Below are 15912 nucleotides of genomic sequence, written 5' to 3'. Positions count from 1 at the left end.
CAGAGGGGACATATTGACACGGCGTCAGAGGGGACATATTGACACGGCGTCAGAGGGGACATATTGACACGGCGTCAGAGGGGACATATTGACACGGCGTCAGAGGGGACATATTGACACGGCGTCAGAGGGGACATATTGACACGGCGTCAGAGGGGACATATTGACACGGCGTCAGAGGGGACATATTGACACGGCGTCAGAGGGGACATATTGACACGGCGTCAGAGGGGACATATTGACACGGCGTCAGAGGGGACATATTGACACGGCGTCAGAGGGGACATATTGACACGCCGTCAGAGGGGACATATTGACACGGCGTCAGAGGGGACATATTGACACGGCGTCAGAGGGGACATATTGACACGGCGTCAGAGGGGACATATTGACACGGCGTCAGAGGGGACATATTGACACGGCGTCAGAGGGGACATATTGACACGGCGTCAGAGGGGACATATTGACACGGCGTCAGAGGGGACATATTGACACGGCGTCAGAGGGGACATATTGACACGGCGTCAGAGGGGACATATTGACACGGCGTCAGAGGGGACATATTGACACGGCGTCAGAGGGGACATATTGACACGCCGTCAGAGGGGACATATTGACACGCCGTCAGAGGGGACATATTGACACGGCGTCAGAGGGGACATATTGACACGGCGTCAGAGGGGACATATTGACACGGCGTCAGAGGGGACATATTGACACGGCGTCAGAGGGGACATATTGACACGGCGTCAGAGGGGACATATTGACACGGCGTCAGAGGGGACATATTGACACGGCGTCAGAGGGGACATATTGACACGGCGTCAGAGGGGACATATTGACACGGCGTCAGAGGGGACATATTGACACGGCGTCAGAGGGGACATATTGACACGGCGTCAGAGGGGACATATTGACACGGCGTCAGAGGGGACATATTGACACGGCGTCAGAGGGGACATATTGACACGGCGTCAGAGGGGACATATTGACACGGCGTCAGAGGGGACATATTGACACGGCGTCAGAGGGGACATATTGACACGGCGTCAGAGGGGACATATTGACACGGCGTCAGAGGGGACATATTGACACGGCGTCAGAGGGGACATATTGACACGGCGTCAGAGGGGACATATTGACACGGCGTCAGAGGGGACATATTGACACGGCGTCAGAGGGGACATATTGACACGGCGTCAGAGGGGACATATTGACACGGCGTCAGAGGGGACATATTGACACGGCGTCAGAGGGGACATATTGACACGGCGTCAGAGGGGACATATTGACACGGCGTCAGAGGGGACATATTGACACGGCGTCAGAGGGGACATATTGACACGGCGTCAGAGGGGACATATTGACACGGCGTCAGAGGGGACATATTGACACGGCGTCAGAGGGGACATATTGACACGGCGTCAGAGGGGACATATTGACACGGCGTCAGAGGGGACATATTGACACGGCGTCAGAGGGGACATATTGACACGGCGTCAGAGGGGACATATTGACACGGCGTCAGAGGGGACATATTGACACGGCGTCAGAGGGGACATATTGACACGGCGTCAGAGGGGACATATTGACACGGCGTCAGAGGGGACATATTGACACGGCGTCAGAGGGGACATATTGACACGGCGTCAGAGGGGACATATTGACACGGCGTCAGAGGGGACATATTGACACGGCGTCAGAGGGGACATATTGACACGGCGTCAGAGGGGACATATTGACACGGCGTCAGAGGGGACATATTGACACGGCGTCAGAGGGGACATATTGACACGGCGTCAGAGGGGACATATTGACACGGCGTCAGAGGGGACATATTGACACGGCGTCAGAGGGGACATATTGACACGGCGTCAGAGGGGACATATTGACACGGCGTCAGAGGGGACATATTGACACGGCGTCAGAGGGGACATATTGACACGGCGTCAGAGGGGACATATTGACACGGCGTCAGAGGGGACATATTGACACGGCGTCAGAGGGGACATATTGACACGGCGTCAGAGGGGACATATTGACACGGCGTCAGAGGGGACATATTGACACGGCGTCAGAGGGGACATATTGACACGGCGTCAGAGGGGACATATTGACACGGCGTCAGAGGGGACATATTGACACGGCGTCAGAGGGGACATATTGACACGGCGTCAGAGGGGACATATTGACACGGCGTCAGAGGGGACATATTGACACGGCGTCAGAGGGGACATATTGACACGGCGTCAGAGGGGACATATTGACACGGCGTCAGAGGGGACATATTGACACGGCGTCAGAGGGGACATATTGACACGGCGTCAGAGGGGACATATTGACACGGCGTCAGAGGGGACATATTGACACGGCGTCAGAGGGGACATATTGACACGGCGTCAGAGGGGACATATTGACACGCCGTCAGAGGGGACATATTGACACGCCGTCAGAGGGGACATATTGACACGCCGTCAGAGGGGACATATTGACACGCCGTCAGAGGGGACATATTGACACGCCGTCAGAGGGGACATATTGACACGGCGTCAGAGGGGACATATTGACACGGCGTCAGAGGGGACATATTGACACGCCGTCAGAGGGGACATATTGACACGGCGTCAGAGGGGACATATTGACACGGCGTCAGAGGGGACATATTGACACGGCGTCAGAGGGGACATATTGACACGGCGTCAGAGGGGACATATTGACACGCCGTCAGAGGGGACATATTGACACGCCGTCAGAGGGGACATATTGACACGGCGTCAGAGGGGACATATTGACACGGCGTCAGAGGGGACATATTGACACGGCGTCAGAGGGGACATATTGACACGGCGTCAGAGGGGACATATTGACACGGCGTCAGAGGGGACATATTGACACGCCGTCAGAGGGGACATATTGACACGCCGTCAGAGGGGACATATTGACACGGCGTCAGAGGGGACATATTGACACGGCGTCAGAGGGGACATATTGACACGGCGTCAGAGGGGACATATTGACACGGCGTCAGAGGGGACATATGGACACGCCGTCAGAGGGGACATATGGACACGCCGTCAGAGGGGACATATGGACACGCCGTCAGAGGGGACATATGGACACGGCGTCAGAGGGGACATATTGACACGCCGTCAGAGGGGACATATTGACACGGCGTCAGAGGGGACATATTGACACGGCGTCAGAGGGGACATATTGACACGGCGTCAGAGGGGACATATTGACACGGCGTCAGAGGGGACATATTGACACGGCGTCAGAGGGGACATATTGACACGGCGTCAGAGGGGACATATGGACACGGCGTCAGAGGGGACATATGGACACGGCGTCAGAGGGGACATATGGACACGGCGTCAGAGGGGACATATGGACACGGCGTCAGAGGGGACATATGGACACGGCGTCAGAGGGGACATATGGACACGGCGTCAGAGGGGACATATGGACACGGCGTCAGAGGGGACATATGGACACGGCGTCAGAGGGGACATATGGACACGGCGTCAGAGGGGACATATGGACACGGCGTCAGAGGGGACATATGGACACGCCGTCAGAGGGGACATATTGACACGCCGTCAGAGGGGACATATTGACACGCCGTCAGAGGGGACATATTGACACGGCGTCAGAGGGGACATATTGACACGGCGTCAGAGGGGACATATTGACACGGCGTCAGAGGGGACATATTGACCCGGCGTCAGAGGGGACATATTGACCCGGCGTCAGAGGGGACATATTGACCCGGCGTCAGAGGGGACATATTGACCCGGCGTCAGAGGGGACATATTGACCCGGCGTCAGAGGGGACATATTGACCCGGCGTCAGAGGGGACATATTGACCCGGCGTCAGAGGGGACATATTGACCCGGCGTCAGAGGGGACATATTGACCCGGCGTCAGAGGGGACATATTGACCCGGCGTCAGAGGGGACATATTGACCCGGCGTCAGAGGGGACATATTGACCCGGCGTCAGAGGGGACATATTGACCCGGCGTCAGAGGGGACATATTGACCCGGCGTCAGAGGGGACATATTGACCCGGCGTCAGAGGGGACATATTGACCCGGCGTCAGAGGGGACATATTGACCCGGCGTCAGAGGGGACATATTGACCCGGCGTCAGAGGGGACATATTGACCCGGCGTCAGAGGGGACATATTGACCCGGCGTCAGAGGGGACATATTGACCCGGCGTCAGAGGGGACATATTGACCCGGCGTCAGAGGGGACATATTGACCCGGCGTCAGAGGGGACATATTGACCCGGCGTCAGAGGGGACATATTGACCCGGCGTCAGAGGGGACATATTGACCCGGCGTCAGAGGGGACATATTGACCCGGCGTCAGAGGGGACATATTGACCCGGCGTCAGAGGGGACATATTGACCCGGCGTCAGAGGGGACATATTGACCCGGCGTCAGAGGGGACATATTGACCCGGCGTCAGAGGGGACATATTGACCCGGCGTCAGAGGGGACATATTGACCCGGCGTCAGAGGGGACATATTGACCCGGCGTCAGAGGGGACATATTGACCCGGCGTCAGAGGGGACATATTGACCCGGCGTCAGAGGGGACATATTGACCCGGCGTCAGAGGGGACATATTGACCCGGCGTCAGAGGGGACATATTGACCCGGCGTCAGAGGGGACATATTGACCCGGCGTCAGAGGGGACATATTGACCCGGCGTCAGAGGGGACATATTGACCCGGCGTCAGAGGGGACATATTGACCCGGCGTCAGAGGGGACATATTGACCCGGCGTCAGAGGGGACATATTGACCCGGCGTCAGAGGGGACATATTGACCCGGCGTCAGAGGGGACATATTGACCCGGCGTCAGAGGGGACATATTGACCCGGCGTCAGAGGGGACATATTGACCCGGCGTCAGAGGGGACATATTGACCCGGCGTCAGAGGGGACATATTGACCCGGCGTCAGAGGGGACATATTGACCCGGCGTCAGAGGGGACATATTGACCCGGCGTCAGAGGGGACATATTGACCCGGCGTCAGAGGGGACATATTGACCCGGCGTCAGAGGGGACATATTGACCCGGCGTCAGAGGGGACATATTGACCCGGCGTCAGAGGGGACATATTGACCCGGCGTCAGAGGGGACATATTGACCCGGCGTCAGAGGGGACATATTGACCCGGCGTCAGAGGGGACATATTGACCCGGCGTCAGAGGGGACATATTGACCCGGCGTCAGAGGGGACATATTGACCCGGCGTCAGAGGGGACATATTGACCCGGCGTCAGAGGGGACATATTGACCCGGCGTCAGAGGGGACATATTGACCCGGCGTCAGAGGGGACATATTGACCCGGCGTCAGAGGGGACATATTGACCCGGCGTCAGAGGGGACATATTATTTCCTACGTAGTGCACTACTTTTGACCAGGGATTTAGGGCTCTGGTTTGTTGGTTATGTACTGTATGTCTATAGTAGTCTGTCTGTCTGTAGTAGTCTGTCTATAGTAGTCTGTCTATAGTAGTCTGTCTATAGCAGTCTGTCTGTAGTAGTCTGTCTATAGTAGTCTGTCTATAGTAGTCTGTCTATAGTAGTGTGTATAGTAGTCTGTCTATAGTAGTCTGTCTATAGTAGTCTGTCTGTAGTAGTCTGTCTATAGTAGTCTGTCTGTCTGTAGCAGTCTGTCTGTAGCAGTCTTTCTCTCTGTAGTAGTCTGTCTATAGTAGTCTGTCTATAGTAGTCTGTATAGTAGTCTGTCTATAGTAGTCTGTCTGTAGTAGTCTGTCTATAGTAGTCTGTCTATAGTAGTCTGTCTGTAGTAGTCTGTCTATAGTAGTCTGTCTGTCTGTAGCAGTCTGTCTCTCTGTAGTAGTCTGTCTATAGTAGTCTGTCTAAAGTAGTCTGTCTATAGTAGTCTGTCTGTCTGTAGTCTGTCTGTCTGTAGTAGTCTGTCTGTAGTAGTCTGTCTGTAGTAGTCTGTCTGTAGTAGTCTGTCTATAGTGGTCTGTCTAAAGTAGTCTGTCTATAGTAGTCTGTCTGTCTGTAGTAGTCTGTCTGTAGTAGTCTGTCTGTAGTAGTCTGTCTATAGGAGTCTGTCTATAGTAGTGTGTCCTATAGTAGTCTGTCTATAGTAGTCTGTCTATAGCAGTCTGTCTCTCTGTAGTAGTCTGTCTGTCTATAGCAGTCTGTCTATAGTAGTCTGTCTGTAGTAGTCTGTCTCTCTGTATTGTCTGTCTCTCTGTATTGTCTGTCTATAGTAGTCTGTCTATAGTAGTCTGTCTCTCTGTAGTAGTCTGTCTATAGTAGTGTGTCTATAGTAGTCTGTCTATAGTAGTCTGTCTATAGTAGTGTGTCTATAGTAGTCTGTCTATAGTAGTCTGTCTATAGTAGTCTGTCTATAGTAGTCTGTCTATAGTAGTCTGTCTGTCTGTAGCAGTCTGTCTGTAGTAGTCTGTCTCTCTGTAGTAGTCTGTCTATAGTAGTCTGTCTGTAGTAGTCTGTCTGTCTGTAGTAGTCTGTCTGTAGTAGTCTGTCTGTAGTAGTCTGTCTGTAGTAGTCTGTCTATAGTAGTCTGTCTGTAGTAGTCTGTCTGTAGTAGTCTGTCTCTCTGTAGTAGTCTGTCTATAGTAGTCTGTCTATAGCAGTCTGTCTATAGCAGTCTGTCTATAGCAGTCTGTCTATAGTAGTCTGTCTGTAGTAGTCTGTCTCTCTGTAGTAGTCTGTCTATAGCAGTCTGTCTATAGCAGTCTGTCTAAAGTAGTCTGTCTATAGTAGTCTGTCTATAGTAGTCTGTCTATAGTAGTCTGTCTGTCTGTAACAGTCTGTCTATAGTAGTCTGTCTATAGTAGTCTGTCTATAGTAGTCTGTCTATAGTAGTCTGTCTATAGTAGTCTGTCTATAATAGTCTGTCTATAGTAGTCTGTCTATAGTAGTCTGTCTATAGTAGTCTGTCTGTAGTAGTCTGTCTGTAGTAGTCTGTCTATAGTAGTCTGTCTATAGTAGTCTGTCTATAGTAGTCTGTCTCTCTGTAGTAGTCTGTCTGTAACAGTCTGTCTATAGTAGTCTGTCTATAGTAGTCTGTCTATAGTAGTGTGTCTATAGTAGTCTGTCTATAGTAGTCTGTCTGTAGTAGTCTGTCTATAGTAGTCTGTCTATAGTAGTCTGTCTATAGTAGTCTGTCTATAGTAGTCTGTCTATAGTAGTCTGTCTGTCTGTCTGTAGTAGTCTGTCTGTCTGTAGTAGTCTGTCTGTCTGTAGTAGTCTGTCTGTAGTAGTCTGTCTGTAGTAGTCTGTCTATAGTAGTCTGTCTATAGTAGTCTGTCTATAGTAGTGTGTCTATAGTAGTCTGTCTATAGTAGTCTGTCTATAGTAGTCTGTCTATAGTAGTCTGTCTATAGTAGTCTGTCTATAGTAGTCTGTCTATAGTAGTCTGTCTATAGTAGTCTGTCTATAGTAGTCTGTCTATAGTAGTCTGTCTATAGTAGTCTGTCTGTCTGTAGTAGTCTGTCTGTCTGTAGTAGTCTGTCTATAGTAGTCTGTCTATAGTAGTCTGTCTATAGTAGTCTGTCTATAGTAGTCTGTCTGTAGTAGTCTGTCTCTCTGTAGTAGTCTGTCTATAGTAGTCTGTCTATAGTAGTCTGTCTATAGTAGTCTGTCTATAGTAGTCTGTCTGTAGTAGTCTGTCTATAGTAGTCTGTCTATAGTAGTCTGTCTATAGTATCTGTGTGTCCATAAGTCCAATAATCCGTGTGTGGTAATGTTTTATAATTATTAGCTATTGTTCTTCGCTTGCCCGTCGCTGGGTTCACGTCGTGGTTGTTTCAACATTGATAATGCCATGTGTGTGTTGGCACGGTTTGTTATGTTAACGTTGTGGGAACGTTGTGGGAAGGTTGCGCGTGTCCTGTGCATGGTCCTTTGTTGTTAACGTTATATTAACATTGTGGTGACGTGGGGTGTGTGTACTAGGCACGGTCTGCGGGTGGATGGCATCACCATGTTCATCCCCAACGACCGCAGCAAGAAGAGGCTGATCGAGGACACTCAGGATTGGCAGCCCCGCACAGGCACCACCCAGTCCCGCTCCTTCCGCATGCTGGCTCAGCTCACAGGCACCGACTACAGTGAGTGAGTCCGTGGTCGAGAGAGAGATATCAGTGTTCAACATAAAAATATCAGTGAATTGGCGAGGGCACTAGAACAGTCTGCAGCACCCGGGCCTCACCCTACTAGACTCGGAAATCAAATGTCTACTGTTTGCTGATGATCTGGTGCTTTTGTCCCCAAACAAAGGAGGGTCTACAGCAGCACCTAGATCTTCTGCACAGATTTTGTCAGACTTGTGCCCAGACAGTGAATCTCAGTAAGACAAAATTGTTGTTTAAAAAAAAAATGTCCAGTAGCCAAGACAACAATTACAAATTAAATCTAGAAACTGCTGTCCTAGAACACACAAAGAACTACACCAGCCTAAACATCAGCACCACAGGTAACTTCCACAAGGTTTTTGAAGGATCTAAGAGGCATGAAGTGCCTTCTACACCATCAAAAGGAACAAAAAACTCTACATCCTAATTAGGATCTGGCAAAAAATACTTCAATTAGTTATTGAACCCATTGCCCAGAATGATTGTGAGGTCTGGGGTCTTCTAACCAACCAAAAATTCACAAAATCCACCACAAACCCCTCACCTACAGAGAGATAAACCTGGAGAAGAATCTCCTCAGCCAGCTGGTTCTGGGGCTCTGTTCACAAACAGACCCATCAGAGCGCCAGGACAGAAACACATTTAGACCAAACCAAATTATGAGGAAGCAAAATGATAACTATTTTACACACTGGAAAGAATCAACCAAATAACAGAGCAAACTATAATGCTATTTTGTCCCTAAACTGAGAGTACACCGCGGCAGAATACCTGACCATTGTGACTGACCCAAACTTAAGGAAAGCTTTGACTATGTACAGACTCAGTGAGCATAGCCTTGCTATTGAGAAAGGCCGCCGTAGGCAGACCTGTCTCTCAAGAGAAGACAGGCTATGTGCTCACTGCCCACAAAATGAGGTGGAAACTGAGCTGCACTTTCTGACCTCCTGCCCAATGTATGACCATATTAGAGAGACATATTTCCCTCAGATTACACAGACCCACAAAGAATTTGAAAACAAATTAAACATTGATAAACTCCCATATCTGTTAGGCGAAATAATGCAATGTGCAATCACAGCAGCAAGACGTGTGGCCCATTACCATGAGAAAAGGACAACCAGTGGAGAACAAATAACATTGTAAATAGAAACTATATTGATATGTTTATTTATTTTCCCTTTTATACTTCAACTACTTGAACATTGTTATAATACTGTACATAGACAATAATATAACATTTGACATTTCTCTATTCTTTAACACGTTGTAAATATAATTGATAGAGAGGTGTCAGTGGTCCAGATGGGACAAGAGGTCCAGGAGAGGGAGAGACAGTTTACACGGGGCCCCAGATGGGACGAGAAGCCCAGGAGAGGGAGAGACAGTTTACACGGGGCCCCAGATGGGACGAGAAGCCCAGGAGAGGGAGAGACAGTTTACACGGGGCCCCAGATGGGACGAGAGGTCCAGGCGAGGGAGAGAAAGATTGACACGGGGCCCCAGATGGGACAAGAGGTCCAGGAGAGGGAGAGAAAGTTTGACACGGGGCCTCAGATGGGACAAGAAGTCCAGGAGAGGGAGAGAAAGTTTGACATGGGGCCCCAGATGAGACAAGAGGTCCAGGAGAGGGAGAGAAAGTTTGACATGGGGCCCCAGATGGGACAAGAGGTCCAGGAGAGAGGGAGAGAAAGTTTGACACGGGGCCCCAGATGGGACAAGAGGTCCAGGAGAGGGAGAGAAAGTTTGACATGGGGCCCCAGATGGGACAAGAGGTCCAGGAGAGGGAGAGAAAGTTTGACATGGGGCCCCAGATGGGACAAGAGGTCCAGGAGAGAGGGAGAGAAAGTTTGACACGGGGCCCCAGATGGGACAAGAGGTCCAGGAGAGGGAGAGAAAGTTTGACACGGGGCCCCAGATGGGACAAGAGGTCCAGGAGATGGAGAGAAAGTTTGACACGGGCCCCAGATGGGACAAGATGTCCAGGAGAGGGAGAGAAAGTTTGACACTGGGCCCCAGATGGGACAACAGGTCCAGGAGAGGGAGAGAAAGTTTGACACGGGGCCCCAGATGGGACAAAAGGTCCAGAAGAGGGAGAGAACGTTTGACACGGGGCCCCAGATGGGACAAAAGGTCCAGGAGAGGGAGAGAACGTTTGACACGGGGCCCCAGATGGGACAAAAGGTCCAGGAGAGGGAGAGAAAGTTTGACACGGGGCCCCAGATGGGACAAGAGGTCCAGGAGAGGGAGAGAACGTTTGACACGGGGCCCCAGATGGGACAAAAGGTCCAGGAGAGGGAGAGAAAGTTTGACACGGGGCCCCAGATGGGACAAGAGGTCCAGGCTAGGGAGAGAAAGTTTGACACGGGGCCCCAGATGGGACAAAACGTCCAGGAGAGGGAGAGAAAGTTTGACACGGGGCCCCAGATGGGACAAGAGGTCCAGGAGAGAGGGAGAGAAAGTTTGACATGGGGCCCCAGATGGGACAAGAGGTCCAGGCTAGGGAGAGAAAGTTTGACACGGGGCCCCAGATGGGACAAGAGGTCCAGGCTAGGGAGAGAAAGTTTGACACGGGGCCCCAGATGGGACAAGAGGTCCAGGAGAGGGAGAGAAAGTTTGACACGGGGCCCCAGATGGGACAACAGGTCCAGGAGAGGGAGAGAAAGTTTGACACGGGGCCCCAGATGGGACAAGAGGTCCAGGAGAGAGGGAGAGAAAGTTTGACACGGGGCCCCAGATGGGACAAGAGGTCCAGGAGAGGGAGAGAAAGTTTGACACGGGGCCCCAGATGGGACAAGAGGTCCAGGAGAGGGAGAGAAAGTTTACACGGGGCCCCAGATGGGACGAGAAGCCCAGGCGAGGGAGAGAAAGTTTGACACGGGGCCCCAGATGGGACAATAGGTCCAGGAGAGGGAGAGAAAGTTTGACACGGGGCCCCAGATGGGACAAGAGGTCCAGGAGAGGGAGAGAAAGTTTGACACGGGGCCCCAGAAAGGAGTCAATAGTTGTATCATAACAGTGTAAAATGTAATTAGGGGCGTTCTGATGATGTGTGTTTCCCCTGGCTCTCTCAGTGCAGGACCCAGATGATGAGACAATGAAGAGGGCCAGGTAAACACCCTGTGTGTTTGTAAAGCTATGTCTGTGTCATATCTAAAGCTGACTCTGGTATAGTCTGTGTGTTTAAAGGCTGTGTGGTGAAGGTGTGTTACTGTAAAGTTATGGCCGATGCTGACATGCTTGTGTGTTACAGCTAACGATAAAGGTACACTCTGCAAGATGAATCATTACACACAAAACGAGGCAACGTCCTACTTCCCAATGTGGGCATGGTGATGTCTTCATCTTGCTGAGTTCACCTTTAAAGACTTCTAGTAGAACTCAACAGTTGAGTTATGGACTTCAGCAGTTTTACGCTTCAGCATGTGGTTTGGTGAGTTGTACAGGTGGTTTGGTATGTTATACAGGTGGTTTGGTGTGTTATACAGGTGGTTTGGTGAGTTATACAGGTGGTTTGGTGTGTTATACCGGTGGTTTGGTGTGTTATACAGGTGGTTTGGTGAGTTATACAGGTGGTTTGGTGTGTTATACAGGTGGTTTGGTGTGTTATACAGGTGGTTTGGTGTGTTATACAGGTGGTTTGGTGTGTTATACAGGTGGTTTGGTGTGTTATACAGGTGGTTTGGTGTGTTATACAGGTGGTTTGGTGTGTTATACAGGTGGTGTGGTGTGTTATACAGGTGGTGTGGTGTGTTATACAGGTGGTTTGGTGTGTTATACAGGTGGTTTGGTGTGTTATACAGGTGGTTTGGTGTGTTATACAGGTGGTTTGGTGTGTTATACAGGTGGTTTGGTGAGTTATACAGGTGGTTTGGTGAGTTATACAGGTGGTTTGGTGTGTTATACAGGTGGTTTGGTGTGTTATACAGGTGGTTTGGTGTGTTATACAGGTGGTTTGGTGTGTTATACAGGTGGTTTGGTGTCTTATACAGGTGGTTTGGTGTGTTATACAGGTGGTTTGGTGTGTGTGTTATACAGGTGGTTTGGTGTGAGTTATACAGGTGGTTTGGTGTGTTATACAGGTGGTTTGGTGTGTGAGTTATACAGGTGGTTTGGTGTGTTATACAGGTGGTTTGGTGTGTGTGTTATACAGGTGGTTTGGTGTGTTATACAGGTGGTTTGGTGTGAGTTATACAGGTGGTTTGGTGTGAGTTATACAGGTGGTTTGGTGTGTTGTACAGGTGGTTTGGTGTGTTGTACAGGTGGTTTGGTGTGTTATACAGGTGGTTTGGTGTGTTATACAGGTGGTTTGGTGTGTTATACAGGTGGTTTGGATAGTTATACAGGTGGTTTGGTGTGTTATACAGGTGGTTTGGTGTGTTGTACAGGTGGTTTGGTGTGTGTGTTATACAGGTGGTTTGGTGTGTGTGTTATACAGGTGGTTTGGTGTGTTATACAGGTGGTTTGGTGTGAGTTATACAGGTGGTTTGGTGTGAGTTATACAGGTGGTTTGGTGTGTTATACAGGTGGTTTGGTGTGTTATACAGGTGGTTTGGTGTGTTATACAGGTGGTTTGGTGTGTGTGTTATACAGGTGGTTTGGTGTGAGTTATACAGGTGGTTTGAGTTATACAGGTGGTTTGGTGTGTTATACAGGTGGTTTGGTGTGTTATACAGGTGGTTTGGTGTGTGAGTTATACAGGTGGTTTGGTGTGTTATACAGGTGGTTTGGTGTGAATTATACAGGTGGTTTGGTGTGAGTTATACAGGTGGTTTGGTGTGAGTTATACAGGTGGTTTGGTGTGTTGTACAGGTGCTTTGGTGTGTTATACAGGTGGTTTGGTGTGTGAGTTATATAGGTGGTTTGGTGTGTTATACAGGTGGTTTGGTGTGTTATACAGGTGGTTTGGTGTGTTAAACAGGTGGTTTGGTGTGTTATACAGGTGGTTTGGTGTGTTATACAGGTGGTTTGGTGAGTTATACAGGTGGTTTGGTGAGTTATACAGGTGGTTTGGTGTGTTATACAGGTGGTTTGGTGTGTTATACAGGTGGTTTGGTGAGTTATACAGGTGGTTTGGTGTGAGTTATACAGGTGGTTTGGTGTGTTATACAGGTGGTTTGGTGTGTGTTATACAGGTGGTTTGGTGTGTGTTATACAGGTGGTTTGGTGTGAGTTATACAGGTGGTTTGGTGTGTGTTATACAGGTGGTTTGGTGTGTTATACAGGTGGTTTTGTGTGTGAGTTATATAGGTAGTTTGGTGTGTTATACAGGTGGTTTGGTGTGAGTTATACAGGTGGTTTGGTGTGTTGTACAGGTGGTTTGGTGTGTTGTACAGGTGGTTTGGTGTGTTATACAGGTGGTTTGGTGTGTTATACAGGTGGTTTGGTGTGTTATACAGGTGGTTTGGTGAGTTAAATAGGTGGTTTGGTGTGTTATACAGGTGGTTTGGTGTGTTATACAGGTGGTTTGGTGTGTTATACAGGTGGTTTGGTGAGTTATACAGGTGGTTTGGTGTGTTATACAGGTGGTTTGGTGTGTTAAACAGGTGGTTTGGTGTGTTATACAGGTGGTTTGGTGTGTTATACAGGTGGTTTGGTGTGGTATACAGGTGGTTTGGTGAGTTATACAGGTGGTTTGGTGTGTTATACAGGTGGTTTGGTGTGTTATACAGGTGGTTTGGTGTGTTATACAGGTGGTTTGGTGTGTTATACAGGTGGTTTGGTGAGTTATACAGGTGGTTTGGTGTGAGTTATACAGGTGGTTTGGTGTGTTATACAGGTGGTTTGGTGTGTTATACAGGTGGTTTGGTGTGTGTTATACAGGTGGTTTGGTGTGAGTTATACAGGTGGTTTGGTGTGTGTTATACAGGTGGTTTGGTGTGTTATACAGGTGGTTTGGTGTGTGAGTTATACAGGTAGTTTGGTGTGTTATACAGGTGGTTTGGTGTGAGTTATACAGGTGGTTTGGTGTGAGTTATGCAGGTGGTTTGGTGTGTTGTACAGGTGGTTTGGTGTGTTGTACAGGTGGTTTGGTGTGTTATACAGGTGGTTTGGTGTGTTATACAGGTGGTTTGGTGTGTTATACAGGTGGTTTGGTGAGTTAAACAGGTGGTTTGGTGTGTTATACAGGTGGTTTGGTGTGTTATACAGGTGGTTTGGTGTGTTATACAGGTGGTTTGGTGAGTTATACAGGTGGTTTGGTGTGTTATACAGGTGGTTTGGTGTGTTATACAGGTGGTTTGGTGAGTTAAACAGGTGGTTTGGTGTGTTATACAGGTGGTTTGGTGTGTTATACAGGTGGTTTGGTGAGTTATACAGGTGGTTTGGTGTGTTATACAGGTGGTTTGGTGTGTGAGTTATACAGGTGGTTTGGTGTGTTATACAGGTGGTTTGGTGTGTGTGTTATACAGGTGGTTTGGTGTGAGTTATACAGGTGGTTTGCTGTGTTATACAGGTGGTTTGGTGTGAGTTATACAGGTGGTTTGGTGTGTTGTACAGGTGGTTTGGTGTGTTGTACAGGTGGTTTGGTGTGTTATACAGGTGGTTTGGTGTGTTATACAGGTGGTTTGGTGTGTTATACAGGTGGTTTGGATAGTTATACAGGTGGTTTGGTGTGTTATACAGGTGGTTTGGTGTGTTGTACAGGTGGTTTGGTGTGTGTGTTATACAGGTGGTTTGGTGTGTGTGTTATACAGGTGGTTTGGTGTGTTATACAGGTGGTTTGGTGTGAGTTATACACGTGGTTTGGTGTGTTATACAGGTGGTTTGGTGTGTTATACAGGTGGTTTGGTGTGTTATACAGGTGGTTTGGTGTGTGTGTTATACAGGTGGTTTGGTGTGAGTTATACAGGTGGTTTGGTGTGTTATACAGGTGGTTTGGTGTGTTATACAGGTGGTTTGGTGTGTGAGTTATACAGGTGGTTTGGTGTGTTATACAGGTGGTTTGGTGTGAGTTATACAGGTGGTTTGGTGTGAGTTATACAGGTGGTTTGGTGTGAGTTATACAGGTGGTTTGGTGTGTTGTACAGGTGCTTTGGTGTGTTATACAGGTGGTTTGGTGTGTGAGTTATATAGGTGGTTTGGTGTGTTATACAGGTGGTTTGGTGTGTTATACAGGTGGTTTGGTGTGTTAAACAGGTGGTTTGGTGTGTTATACAGGTGGTTTGGTGTGTTATACAGGTGGTTTGGTGAGTTATACAGGTGGTTTGGTGAGTTATACAGGTGGTTTGGTGTGTTATACAGGTGGTTTGGTGTGTTATACAGGTGGTTTGGTGAGTTATACAGGTGGTTTGGTGTGAGTTATACAGGTTGTTTGTTGTGTTATACAGGTGGTTTGGTGTGTGTTATACAGGTGGTTTGGTGTGTGTTATACAGGTGGTTTGGTGTGAGTTATACAGGTGGTTTGGTGTGTGTTATACAGGTGGTTTGGTGTGTTATACAGGTGGTTTTGTGTGTGAGTTATATAGGTAGTTTGGTGTGTTATACAGGTGGTTTGGTGTGAGTTATACAGGTGGTTTGGTGTGAGTTATGCAGGTGGTTTGGTGTGTTGTACAGGTGGTTTGGTGTGTTGTACAGGTGGTTTGGTGTGTTATACAGGTGGTTTGGTGTGTTATACAGGTGGTTTGGTGTGTTATACAGGTGGTTTGGTGAGTTAAATAGGTGGTTTGGTGTGTTATACAGGTGGTTTGGTGTGTTATACAGGTGGTTTGGTGTGTTATACAGGTGGTTTGGTGAGTTATACAGGTGGTT

At 49.1% G+C, this 15912-nt stretch overlaps 1 protein-coding gene across 2 annotated transcripts in view; it reads left to right on the top strand.

Moving 5' to 3' along the window:
• Positions 1-15912, top strand: part of LOC129827319 (PDZ and LIM domain protein 7-like) — a 175726-nt gene that overhangs the window by 131413 nt on the left and 28401 nt on the right. Inside the window, exons 7-8 of one of the 2 annotated variants that reach the window (XM_055888057.1) lie at positions 7985-8139; positions 11238-11274. The exons of the other annotated variant lie outside the window; for it this stretch is intronic. Of the exons in view, the coding sequence (XP_055744032.1) occupies positions 7985-8139; positions 11238-11274 (192 nt within the window). The remainder of the gene's footprint in view (positions 1-7984; positions 8140-11237; positions 11275-15912) is intronic. 2 annotated transcript variants of the gene reach the window in all.

This window comes from Salvelinus fontinalis, chromosome 29 (genome assembly GCF_029448725.1).
Source record: "Salvelinus fontinalis isolate EN_2023a chromosome 29, ASM2944872v1, whole genome shotgun sequence".
Classification (NCBI taxonomy): Eukaryota; Metazoa; Chordata; class Actinopteri; order Salmoniformes; family Salmonidae; genus Salvelinus; species Salvelinus fontinalis.
Note: the sequence above shows the minus strand (reverse complement) of the source record. Positions and strands in the feature narration are given on the sequence as shown.